Consider the following 13,606-nt stretch of genomic DNA (forward strand, 5'->3'; position numbering starts at 1 on the left):
AAAAATTTTCCGGCGCTATGCGCCGTGAAAACTGAATTTTCCCATAATACGTCGTGTATACAGAGCAGAATTGCCATTCGTACATATGAATAATTAATTAGCCATAATTCCAAAACCCTTTGACCTATAGTCATGAAATTTCTTGGGTATGTTTAGGAAGAGTTGCTCTATGCATGTAGTGAGTTTCACAATTTTTCATCTTCGATGGCTGAGATCTTAGGGGGGCGGAATCCGCCCCCCCCCCCCACAAACAGACCCAAGTTGCGAGCAAACTCCGAACATTATCGATAACTGTGAGGCAGGAACAAGCCCACCCCGCGAGCACGGTATTGTCTGGCAGCCAGTACTTCGAAATGTGAAGTAGTAGATATGGGCTGATTGTTTCGGTCGATGTCTCATTCAAAAGTGAATAACTTTTGTTTCGCTAGAAAAATATCAGTTTTAGAAAAAGAACTTGCTCTTTTTGGGATGAAACTCGCACGGGGATTGCAACTTGCATTGAGCCCTTTTTGAAGTATGGCGGACACAACAGCACACCGCTATTTCAGGATGGACAAACTCATTTGCAGTTTATTCAACTTTAACTACCCAAGGGCGGAACCAGGGAGGGGGGGGTCAAAGGGGGCCATGCCCCCCCCCCCCAAAAAAAAAAAAGAAACAATTTTTTTTTATGTGACGTCGCAATAAAGGCAGGCAATGAGTACACCACCATCTTTTCCTAAAAAAAACCAAACATTGGTTAAAGTGGTCAGAAATTGCCTCAGTTTGCACCACAGAGCATCTAGAATCCAAAAATTGTTTGGGGCCCTTAAGCGGGCCCCGAACCCCGCGCCGTAATTTTTTTTGACCCGCTTTTTGGGGTAACAATTTTTTTTTGGCCTCCCCCAAACAAAATTGTGTTCAGGGTCCGTCCTTGTAACTACCTTTCAGAGCGCCCTCATTATTGTGTTCACCATAAAAGGCTACTGGACTGTGCTTAGTGATGACCTGATGTGTAGTGATATAATGGTTTTGTTTGGGCGCGTCCTGCAACCTCGTCACTACTGTTGCGAAGCATTCTTGTGTTTCCTTTAAATGTGGTCTGCGGCTGCAGGGCCGATTGGAATTTAAGTAATGCAATTGTCATGTTATGCAAGACTGTCTTTATAAGTCAACCACTGTATTGTACTCGGCGCAGTTGGTCTAGAGGCGCCGTCGACAACGCCCAACATTTATTACTGTTCGCTTCACGATGTAATCTTATGTTCAGTTGAGTTGTCAGAAATAAATTATTTTGACCCAGAATTGGTCTCCGTTTTTATATTTCTTTGAGTTTTGTCCTCGTCGATCCCGGTAGTGTTTAGCAACACAACACTACCTCCATGATTTCAGTGTTGAAATGAAGGTGAATACAATGTACATGGAGAATGTCGGCACGAAAGAGCCAGTGTCGAATAAATCCTGTGTGCAGGCTCAATATCATTCGGAAGTTTACCAGGGTGAATTTGAAGCGCACTTGGTGTTCGTATAATGGACCGATCCAGTAAGCTCCGCCCAGTGCGCAGGTGGGCAAATTAACTCGTGCTCCGCCACGCTGCATTTTCCTGCCGCGCGCATCATACGCGCGTACACGCATGTCGGACTTTAGTGCACGCACGTCGAACATAAATCACCCCTGTTGGTCAGAACACCATGGGGCGGTGCTTACTGGATCGGTCCATAAGGAAACGGAAGTTAACAAAAAAGTTTAGTTTCTCGAGACTTTTATTAACAGGAAATGAACAGGCGACTGTTGAGTTCGCAGATTTAATAGACAACATTTGGAAACATAAACAAATTCCAATTATTATGAAATACCTTGCTTGACTGTATGTGAATAATATCTCAAGCAAACCATGGCACCTGGTGTGCTGTCATTTTTAAGAAAAGTGGAATGTTTGTATCAATTTCCAACGATGGCCGGCCGACCATCGTTAGAAAAAAAACCTGACGACTTTTTTTCTTCAAATACTGCCCCCATTTCCAAAATTTGGTTAATCCACACTTATTTTTTTGCAATAGGCTTTGAAACACATCCATTTTGACGGATGATGTTTTGATGAGAAAATAATAATCTTAGATATGTATAATGTTTGGATGTCAATGATGTAGATTATTGGTAAGAGGTAGGGATGTAGTGTTAAGCCTAAATATGTTTTTTTTCTTCTTCCAGGAACCGTGGTGCAGTGCGAGAAAACCCAGGTATCGCTCGCTTGTGACACGCATATCAATGTGTTATCCGCTTTATACGGACGGATTGGAATGGGGGTGGATGATGATATTTGCCCGGCTGGGACCCTGACTCCCTGCGGTGATGCAGATGTCTCACTCAGCTCTGTCCAGAGCTTATGCCAAGGAATGTCAACGTGCACATTCACCGCAAGTAACGCTAACTTCGGTGGTGATCCGTGCAGTGGAACTGGAAAGTACCTCCGTGTTAACTATACATGCGAATTTACAGGTGCACTTTTATTTTACAATTCTATGGTTTTTTCCATTCACCTTATTTGCTTTCGTGGGCAGAGGCAATTTGAAGAAGAACATCTATAAGGCAAAAAAAAAAAATACTCGGTCTCTGGTCAGCGCGCGCGTCGATTTTTTTCCTTCAAATTAACACGGAAGCTACAACAGCGCCCTCTAATGCCGCACCTCCTCAAATTTTTTGTACCAAGGAGCACCAAGGAACGGGGAAATTGCAACAAGGCAAATGATAAAGGGCACCAAGGCAAATTATGGAGGACACCAATGTATAATGAGGACACACAAAAGCAAAATAGTACCCACCTTGTCTGTACAATTCAAGCTTGAAAAAAAAAAAAAAAAAACGCTTCTCCGCATCAATTCCGGAACTTCGGTCTGACCAGAGACCGATTTTTTTGGGGGGGGGGCCTAATAGTCCAAGTTCAGCAATTTTATGCACCGTGAATTCGATGTTGCGGTCTCAATGATGCATGTACTTTCATCAAACAGTCCTCGTATGCTCTTCATGATGTATGTCTTGTAAAATGTGATTGGTAAAAAACGGTGTCATAAACTGATTAATGTGAGCACCTTTTTAACAGGGGCATTGCGGCCCGAAATCCCCGAAAATTTCATATTTTGGATTGTTTACTTATCCTATTTCAAAAATCAATATTTCACCGACGTATTAACACTCTACACCCACTTATGTTACCTCCCGAGTATCTCAGTTGGAAAAATCACTCGGGTGGGATTCGAACCCACGACGTCCTGCTAGAAAGCAGTCGTGGGTTCGAGTCCCATGCACCTGCGTGTATAACGCAGTACGAATCAGACAGAGCTTGAAAGTTCATCGCTGGTGGCGCGCTTCTGGAGCCTTTGAATAGGAAAATGAACCTACAAAAATTCAGAGATTTTTTTGGTACATTGATTTCTTAAGAAACTCACCCTCGGAAAAGGCCTTTTTAAAATTGTTGCTATCATCTCAATTTATGGAAACTGATACATCGCCTGACGTGAATGAGGAAAATCGTGCCAACATTTGACCTCTCACTTCCGAAAATCTAAAATACATGCCTACTAGCGCAACTCGGTGTACTCGTAAAATGATGAACATTTACTATTTTTTTTTAGTGGCGATCGGGTGAAAACTGAACGTTAATAGAAGACCAAGATGTCATTTAGGATTTACATGTTTTGTTTCAAATAAATGTCAAGAATTCATAAATATTTACGAAAAAAGTAAAGTTGTACAATTATGCGTGAAGAGTTGTCTATTTTCGCCGAGTTGTCTGTATGTTGTGGAAATCAATCAATTGTGTTATTTGCATTATTGTATGTATAGTTCACTTTGCCCCATGGCTGCCCATACACCACGTGCGATTCAAATGGGCCACGCACTAAAGCCTACTTTGTAATATATCATTCTGACAGTGGAGCAGCTACGGGGGGGGGGGGGGGGGCAGCGGTCTGCCCCAGGTGCCCCCCCTCTCATAATGGCACGTATTCTCCCAATACACCCTTTACTCAGTAAACGATACGCCACAAAATAATTCACAAAATCTTGATATTTTATTTCAGGAAAAAAAACACGCTTTTTAACCCCAACTGTAGACAAATTCGGCGACCTGAATTAAAAGTCATCATTTTTTTGGAACTAGGCCCTCCAATAAAGCGAAATGGGGAACCGACAACGTACGGCTCGAAAGCTCAGCCAACATACGCCGCTATATTATTCTAGAGTTTGCAGGTTCAGACCAACCCAAACAATTCATCTTTCTTTAACTTTTTATTTTAGGAATCACGGAGCAGTGCGAAAATAGCCAGGTATCACTCGGTTGTGACGAGGTTAATACTATCGATGTGTTATCTGCACTATACGGACGGATTGGAATGGGGGTGGATGATGATATTTGCCCGGCTGGGTCCCTGATTCCCTGCGGTGATGCAGATGTCTCACTCAGCTCTGTCCAGAGCTTATGCCAAGGAATGTCAAATTGCACATTCACTGCAAGTAACGCTAACTTCGGTGGTGATCCGTGCGGTGGAACTGGAAAGTACCTCCGTGTTAACTATACATGCACAGGTGCGGTTACATTTTTCAATCCCCCCAATTCATCAGATTTTACGGGGGGGGGGGGCTGGGTGGTGGCAATTAGAATGAGAACATCTTTTACTAATATACCATGTTACATTAATTGAATGTACAGATTAGATGTTGTGGTCACGTTATTATTAATGTTCCTTCTTTCAGAGGCTCTTATGCTCTTCATGTGTTTCTCAAAAATGTAATTGTGTAAAAGTGGTGACTGATTAATGTGGACAACTTCACGTGCAAAAGATACTTAAATGTTTGGGTTTCCTGTCGGTGGCCTTTGGTGTGACGTCACAGGTCACATGGTCTAGATATAATAACTACTAACCTCAGAACGTGATGACATCACGCTTTGTAGACGCGTGTGATTTCCTATTGGAGCCAGGTATAGGGAGTCGACGAAAGCCACCAAGCTCCTACTGGAGGTGCGCATGACTTTTAACGTGACGTCATTATATATCGCTGATCTGTTGCGTTTAAAATGTTTGTTTATTCATGCATGAAGGGTCCCAATTGACATTGATGCTAATATCAAACCAAACAAAAACAATATTCACTACACATGCCCAATGAGCATTTCATCACCTTATGTAAATGCTATCTAGGCCTATATAATATAACATTTCGTAAAACTCTTAACTTTTCTTACTACAATGTGGTAATGTGGCTGTAAGTTGCGCAAGTGGTGGGTATTTTATTGGATATGATTTTTTTTTAATGTTCTGTTCTATTCTTTCACCATTTGTGCACAGACCAGGATCCTCCGTCCATCGTGTGTCCATCCAATGCCACAGTCTACGTAGAGCGCGACGAGTTGTTTGCGTACCGGCCATTCCCTACCAACTACAATGCTTCGGACAACTCTGGAAGTTACGATGTTATGATCTACGATACAGGGGCTATTCAAGGCCCCTACACCCCCGGATCATTGTACAACTTCTCTCTCAGTGCGAGCCCTTATACGTGGTTCTATGTGGCTTCTGACGCAGCTGGGAACGAGGATAACTGCACTGTACAGATCTACGTTGTACCAGGTAGGCGGTTTTTCTTGCTCTAGCATGTCATTTCCAAAGACCGCTATACTGCTTATAATACAGGGGTCGCATTGGTTAATGTAGACCACCGGTGTCGGTATGAGTCTAGTCTTTCAAACTGTCTATTTTAATCAAAACACCTGTCAAACTATCCATGCATAGTTCAGTCCATATGAGCTCCGTGCGATACCAAAAGAGGGCGCCGTTTTACATAGCAACGACGTCTTGTGGGTGGGACATTTCGCTGGTTGACGCGCACTGTTCCTTGTGTGTGACGCTTCGCAGCAAATGAATTGCAGTCAGTAAGCAAATGAATTGCAGTCAGTAAGATGGCGTCGTACGTTCGGTCACCCCCAACTGTACTCTCTTTGCCGGTGAGGGGGTACTTGTATATTGTGAACGGAGCGGCATGTACAGTTTAAATTTCTTGCAGTTGTCACATTCGTGGTTCACTTACAAGAGGTGCACATATATATATATTTTTTTTTGGGGGGGGGGGGGCGAAACAAGCACGAAACGCGTACGTTGTACATGAATCATGTTAATGATTATGATCCTTTGTATATTCCTTTTCATTTGCCATTGAAAGTCAAGTTTTTTAAGCTCAAGAATCTCATACAGGTTTAGAGAGGATTCCGAGTTTTTCACAATTGTTTAGTAACAAATGTGGTTAGTTAGTTTTGTTTTCCTTAAACGGCAGAAAATAACATTAATGAAACTTTAATCGGAATAATTGTTTGTGTTTACTATGTGCAACACCTAAACCGTATCCGTAAAGCATTGGGAAGAGCGCGTAAGTCACGTGACGGGCTATTGTCCAATCAGTCGCTCCCATAGTTGGCTAGTATTAATACATGTACATGTACATGTGCATGCTGTTGTTTATCGAATATGCATAGATTGCTTCTTCTCAAAAAATATTAGCCTTGGTCAAGGCGCTAGTTTAATTGTTTTTTGGGGGGGTTTTTAAACTTTTTTTCCCCGTCAAATGTTGGCTGATGACTGCAAATGGTGCCCGACTAAATTTAGTGCAAAATGTATGGGAGCCCAGAGAGGCCACATAAAGCTAATACTCGATCGTAACCCCATTTAAAACACGTTAAAATTGTGCAGCAGCAGGATTCCAGTCCAACCAGTGAGTTTGGCGGTTTTAAGACATCATCTTACATTGATTTTTTTTTAAATTTTGCCGACGCGCATGGCTACGGCGACGCGCGCGCATTCCAGAAACCGGAGACTTTCTTTGGGGGGCGCCTTATGGCTAAACAAAAAAAAAGTCGGACCAGAGGACAAACATAAAGCGTGGTTTTTGGCTTCAGTACAAAAGCTAACCTCGGTGTTTATTCGTAGGTTGATTCAAAATGGTTGATCTGGATAATCACCCAATAGGGTAGGATGGGTGTGATGACACTTTTTCTGAAGCCAACGCTGCCGCCTGGCCTTGGCGTACTATAGGAAGGGAGCTCGCACAATGATGTGCACGCTTCCGTGGCGTGATGCAAGCCCATTCAATCTTTTTGCCGGTGTCAGAAATGAATGAGGACGGGGCTGGGTTGAATTGTGTCCTGGATCGAAAGAGTCAGTACCACGGAGGGGTACAGAAGACCTTCCTCCCTCACCCCTCAACCATGTTCCTCACAGACACCACCAAATTGGATCTTTTTTATGGTTCCGGCAAAAGGTTGACAATTTAAAGATCGTGTTGTGCATAGCCTACAGACCTGTAAACTATACATGTATAGGGTCTGATGGTCTGAGGAAGAAAAATGACTAACCTTTTATTCGATGTTTAAATTTCGTCTATCCTTGAGGGTTAGGAATATTATTTTTCCTCACTCTAAACAATTCTTCCTGGATTTTTTTGGAAGTACAATGTATATGTTTAAAAGGTTGGAGCCGGATACAAATGAAGACATTAATGCTGGCCATGATGTCACATAAAAGGACAGGATCAGGAATGCATTAATTCAATGAAAGTGTTTAGCTATAGACCTTTATCATGCTGCCGCCTTTTCAGTCGTGCTCCCTGTATCCAATAAAAGTAGTGAATGCAGAATGATGATGTTTTTGTGCAAAAAGGAACCAAACTATTTTCCCTTCCAGCCTCGCTTTGGTTACGTTGACTTGAATAAGACCAAACTCAAGATGGCCGCAGCATGATAATTATAGTCTTAAACTTCCTCATGTAAGAACATTTCAGCCAGTATAGGACTAATGAAAGTGAAACTACAGGCATATAAATAATGATCTTGAAGTCGGTTGCAGTCGTGATATAAATGAAATCAAATCAACTTAAATATACGACGATTTTTTACAGTGATCGCTGACGAGGTTAGAAAATCGAAAACTGTGGGACAATAAACAACCTATTAACTTCTTGCATAATTCGGTTTGCTCAGGTCCTTGGCTTGAAGGGGGACATGTGGAAGGGCCAAACCTTTTTCCTCTATTATACTCCAATCTGGTTTTCAAAAGGCCCCTAAGCCTTAGTTGATGATTAGCATTTCAATCGAGGATACCTTCAGAAATTGTCTGCCTTTATTCGTATTCTTCCCGAGATTATGGAAGCCAGATTGATCGTTAACAACACTGGTTGGAAATGGCGCGCTTACAATCGTCTAAGGCACACACTGGTAGCAAAATGCTGCATACTTGATTAACGAAACTCAATGGCGGTTATGTAAGCGGAGTGGTGGACAAAAGTTTCCGGGTGGACAAATAAGGGAGATACTGTCTGTGTGCTTTTGTTGGAATGAATGGTTTGAAGATCTGGGGCACGCTGTGTGCGAGAGACAACGCCCAAGCCCAGCTCCAGCTCCGTTTTAGTGCCGGATCGCAACCAAGCGAGCACGAGTCAGTCCAACGGGCGGGGAAGAGATTTTTCCCGGGTTGTGTGTTCTCTTTCCTTTTCCTGCCGTTTTGTCTGGAGTTATACAGCAAATCTTCCGAGGTTTTCTGTGGAAGTCACGTCAACATGGCTGGGCCTTGGGCCAAACATCTATTTGCCTTGGGATTCCTCGTGTTCATTCCTTCAGTGATCGCGCCAATTTGTAAGTATTAATACTTTTAGTTTTGAGTCATATTTTTAATTAGCCCCATAAATGTGGCCTATTTACTGGACTGCCTCCGTAAACATAGGCCACACATCCACATGTACAAAAATCGTGTCGACTTTGCCAAATTTTGATTTTCACATTTAGGCTTAGTTTGTAGGTTTTTTTTGCTTTAGAAGCATACTCACCCTCTTTATAGGCTAATCAGAAAGTGCTGCCTTTTTCAGATGTATATTTTTCAAGAAATTTCCAAATTAATTTTTACACGTTTGCGTATCAAAATTTCAACATGAAATTTCACAAAAAATATACATCTGAAAAAGGCAGCACTTTCTGATTAGCCTATAAAGAGGGTGAGTATGCTTCTAAAGCAAAAAAATCCTACAAACTAAGCCTAAATGTGAAAATCAAAATTTGGCAAAGTCGACACGATTTTTGTACATGTGGATGTGTGGCCTATGTTTACGGGGGCAGTCCAGTAAATAGGCCACATTTATGGGGCTAATTTTTAATCGATGACGACATTATGAATATGGTACTACAGAAAGAATGAAAAATCCAGACACAAATTCTTTAAGTTGTGTACATAACAAGGAGAGTCAAGAAAACTTTTGAAGTATTTCCTAAACGAATGTCAGACAACTCGACCGTTGAGACAACTCGACTCCAGACAGCTCGACTCGAGACAGCTCCATTTAGAGCACGTACGGTCATGTTGTCCCAACGCCAACGGTAGAGCTGTCCCGAGTCGAGTTGTCTGAACAGTCGAGTTGATTGACCCCCCTTCCTAACAAATATGGAAATGTTTCCGAGTCTTAGATTCATGTCTTTTCAACAACTTTGCAATGACTGACTTTTAATGAGATGATACATATACATGAAGGAAAAATTAGCGTCAGGTTGCAACGTTCGAGACAGGCTTTGGGGTTACTTTCGGCAACAGTATTTCAGTGAACTCAAATTTACACTGGACGCCTTGATATGTCTCACTGTCCTCGCCACGTCTACCTCAATCCGACTCCCATTCTCATCCAACCACCGCCCTCCCATCTCAGCCACTCGCCTCATCCTTTCTTGCACCATCCTATTTGGTTCCTTTTCATTTTTTAACTTTTGATGATTTCTTTTTGCTTTTTAGCACAAGTTGTTCACTGTTAGCCGAAGGTAATGGGATTATTTGTAAATACTCGGGAGGGTATCATACCGATTTAATGACCTAAAAAAATTGTGCAATGTAAAGACAGACGAACCGGTATCACATCTGCCTCTCAGAATCTCAGAAAGTTGACTGGATATCGCCTCTAGGCATCATCCAGTTTGACTTCACACGCCGGTGCCGTGCAAGCGTGAAATTAAGGTTGTGATGTAAGATGTTTTCCTAGGGCTATCTTAAATTGGGATGATGATGTTTGATGGATACGTTCATCAGGGAGCTCGTTCCAGTACAATCGTCTTTGGGAAGAAACTTTTGTGGTACGCTTGCGTGCGCCATTGCAAGGAAGCGTAGCACTGATTATGTCTATTTCTTTGTGGTCGTTCTGCTGGGGTGATGTAATAAGGGATGTCAACGGCAATTTCTTTATGGATGGAGCGATAAAGCATCGTGAGCCTGCTGACTTTTCTGCGATGTTGGAGGATTGGCCATTGAAGATTTTGCAGCATGTCTGTGACACTTGATGTTCTTTTGTAGTCACCTGTTACGAATCTTGCTGCTTGCCGCTGTAATTTTTCCAGTTTGTTGATGTGGTTTGACTGATGGGAATCCCAAACTGTGGCTGCATATTCTAACTGTGGTCGAATCAGTGTTTTTTAGGCTGCTTCTCGAACTGTTGGATCACATCTGGAGAGGTTACGTCTCACAAAACCAAGGGTTCTATTAGCTCTGCTTGCTATTTGATTGATGTGAAGGAACCATGACAAATCCTTCTCCATTTCGGAAAGATTTCCATATACGAAGTTCACTCATTTTCCTCTGTATTGACTAACAAGCCCCCAGATAGCAATCTCATGTCATCAAAGTCAATTTGAGCAGTGAGAAAAAACAAGCATTCTCTTAGAAAACACTTAGAATTTTTCAGTCCAATCTCATAGGGTTTGTACACAGGGTGTTGAGTGTACTTCGTATATGGAAATCTTTCCATCAAAGGGCCTATAGTACGGTGCCCTGGGGGACTCCTGGTGTAACTGATGTAGGGTCTATACGACACGCCGCGGTAAACATGATGACAATCACACAACTCCACCTCGGCGAGTAGACTTGACACAAGTCGGAAATACTATAAGTCGGTATCTCACACAAAATCACACACAAAATCGCAAAACCTCTAGTTTACATCTTTCCAGAAGCGCAAAAGTTAACACTTCAACACGCGCTCCAGTGCCGGTGTAGCGTGAATATCCGACTCCATGAATATTAACTCTTGGGACGTAGTATTGCGCATGCGTAGGTACGATAAGATGCTATTTTTAGGATCATATATGGGAAAGTGACCTGTCATGTGCGAGGGATTAACCAATAATATGAAAAGGAGTCCAAGAAAAAATTACATACTGGACCACCACTCAGACCTCCTGCACAAAGTCTATGGGCAATGACAGAAAAAGTTAGATTATTAATTAAGAAGTTTTGCACTCTTTAAATGGTGTTTCTTCATATCAGTTACAACTTTGGGTACACTACAGGTCATATTAGGGAATATGAGTGGTGGCCCAGTTTGGAATTTTTCCGTTAACTCGATGAGAAATGACGAATTTAAAACGGACTTCGTTTGAAATGGTTTGAAATGATTTAATGCTGTCTTGAACCAGGGAGCGTTTTACTAGCTTAACCGTTCGTACATCGTTTTATACAAAGTTTGTCTTCTAATAAATTTAGAAGATGAACTCGTTGTGGTTTAGCGCTCAACCTTCCTCCGAGGGTTTTAACTTAAGGTTTTATGGCGAGTTGAAAAATTGAAGCTATACATGTATACTGAATCGATTTCAACCGTGTTTTAGAATTTCAAACGGTGTTTGAATGCTGAGTGCAGCTTGAAATATGTTCTGACTGTTATTTTAAGGCAGTGCATGAGAGGGGATTATGAAAATGTTTGACTGTTTGTGACTGTTAATACAGTAGGAGGATTACACGGTTAATACAAATTAAATTCTGGTAGGTTAAAAAAAAAATACTCGGTCTCTGGTCAGCGCGCGCGTCGATTTTAATCATGGGCTTCAACCTTTTTTTCTTTCTTCAAATTAACACGGAAGCTACAACAGCGCCCTCTATTGCCGCACCTCCTCAAATGTTTGTACCAAGGAGCAACACGGAATGGGGAAATTGCACCAAGGCAAATGATAAAGGGCACCAAGGCAAATGATGGAGGACACCAATGTATAATGAGGACACAAAAAGCAAAATAGTACCCACCTTGTCTGTACAATTGAAGCTTGAAAAAAAAAAAAAACGCGTCGCCGCATCAATTCAGGAACTTCGGTCCTATGTTCGGTCTGACCAGAGACCGATCTTTTTTTTGGCCTTATGCAAACATAAAGCCTTGGTCCCGGCTGTGTTTATGTGCACGATGAATGAGGCCGGCATTCCACACAAAATTCCGATATAATAAACGAGAATCGACTGTATGGTGCAGTGGGACATTGGCCGAGTTAGGGAGGTCTAGTTCTTGACGCAGGAATATTGTTCCTCAACACCCTGACGGATAGGTGGTGCGTACTTCTAGAATTAGAAGATATACCTCTCGTTAGAAGTGCCTTTTCATTCTAGAAGTAGGTGGTACGTATCCATTTTCGAGTGCAGTATTCGTGGGTCATGTTCCCGCCGTTCGAGCGCGAGAACACACCTGTGTCAAGAACCGACAGCCCGAACTCGGCAATTAATGCCGGTGTAATATGAAAACCGGACTCCTATGAAAGTCAGACTGTTTTTTTCCTTTTAGTGGTTAGTTGTGATTTCATTCGTTAAGTGTTCGCCTTTTGAAGAAACCATTTTTTTTTGCATTGGGGATTGGTCACCGCTGTTCCCGAGAAACACAACGTGTACATTTTACACAGAGAACGACACGAAAAACGTATTCGCACTCCGTCGTGTCCGATGTAAACAAGCGGGGTTTTTTTTTCGTCTTTTCTCGGGAACAGTAAGACATTAGGTTGGTTTCCTTTCAGCCAGATGTTTAAAATAGGCTAAGTAAACAATCCAAAAACATGAAATATTCGGGGATTTAAGGACCTAGTGCCCCTTTAATAACCTTATGGATCAATCATGACCGTCCCAAAAGATAACAGTCAAACATGTTTCCAAAATACGCGCCAAACTTTGACTAGTCTCAGAATGAGAGCAATGCACTCCAACAAAAACCAAGAGCACCAGAAATAATGCAGTTTTGGTTTGATTTCCTCCTACATTTCACAGCTCCCACTGTCACGATTTGGTGTCCACAACCGGCAACAGGCAACACAGATAATGGGCAGAGTTTCTCATCTACAATCGTCCTGGAACCGTCTGAACCTGTTGCCACGCACGATTTAGAAGATGGCTCTTCAGTGGTCACTGTGGTTACCAACATATCGTGTACCATCAACGACGGTAGTAATATAACTCTATCAGGATCACCTCAGTATGAGTATGGCGTCAACAACATCACATGCACGGCATATGAGAATTCAACGCAAACGCAGGACTCTTGCACATTCCAAGTAACTGTGACGGGTAGGTTTTATTTTTTACCAATACTATCCATTGCTCAACTATAACTCTCACGGTATTCTTTGAAGGGTGAATCTTATTTCTTAAAAGGGCTCATGCAATGTAATTTTTGGTTTTTTTTAATATAGGGCCTTAGTTTTTTTTTTTTAATGCATTCCTTGAAAATGCACCAGAACACAATTTTTTTTTTGGGGGGGGGGGGCCCAAAAAAATTTGGTCTCCCAAAAAGTGGGTCCCAAAAATT

At 42.1% G+C, this 13,606-nt stretch overlaps 1 protein-coding gene across 3 annotated transcripts in view; it reads left to right on the forward strand.

Annotated features, from left to right (window-relative positions):
- The window catches only part of LOC119724809, a 69,696-nt gene that overhangs the window by 754 nt on the left and 55,336 nt on the right, over positions 1–13,606 (forward strand). For 2 of the 3 annotated variants that reach the window (XM_038196031.1, XM_038196032.1), the window contains exons 2-5: positions 2,192–2,479; positions 4,277–4,564; positions 5,326–5,607; positions 13,069–13,365. In XM_038196031.1, coding sequence (XP_038051959.1) covers positions 2,192–2,479; positions 4,277–4,564; positions 5,326–5,607; positions 13,069–13,365 — 1,155 coding nt within the window. Of the gene's footprint in view, positions 1–2,191; positions 2,480–4,276; positions 4,565–5,325; positions 5,608–8,344; positions 8,658–13,068; positions 13,366–13,606 lie in introns of those variants that run through there. The other variant, XM_038196033.1, reaches the window with a different exon arrangement.

The sequence above is a fragment of the Patiria miniata genome, unplaced genomic scaffold, assembly GCF_015706575.1.
Source record: "Patiria miniata isolate m_02_andy unplaced genomic scaffold, ASM1570657v1 HiC_scaffold_18, whole genome shotgun sequence".
In the NCBI taxonomy this organism is placed as follows: Eukaryota; Metazoa; Echinodermata; class Asteroidea; order Valvatida; family Asterinidae; genus Patiria; species Patiria miniata.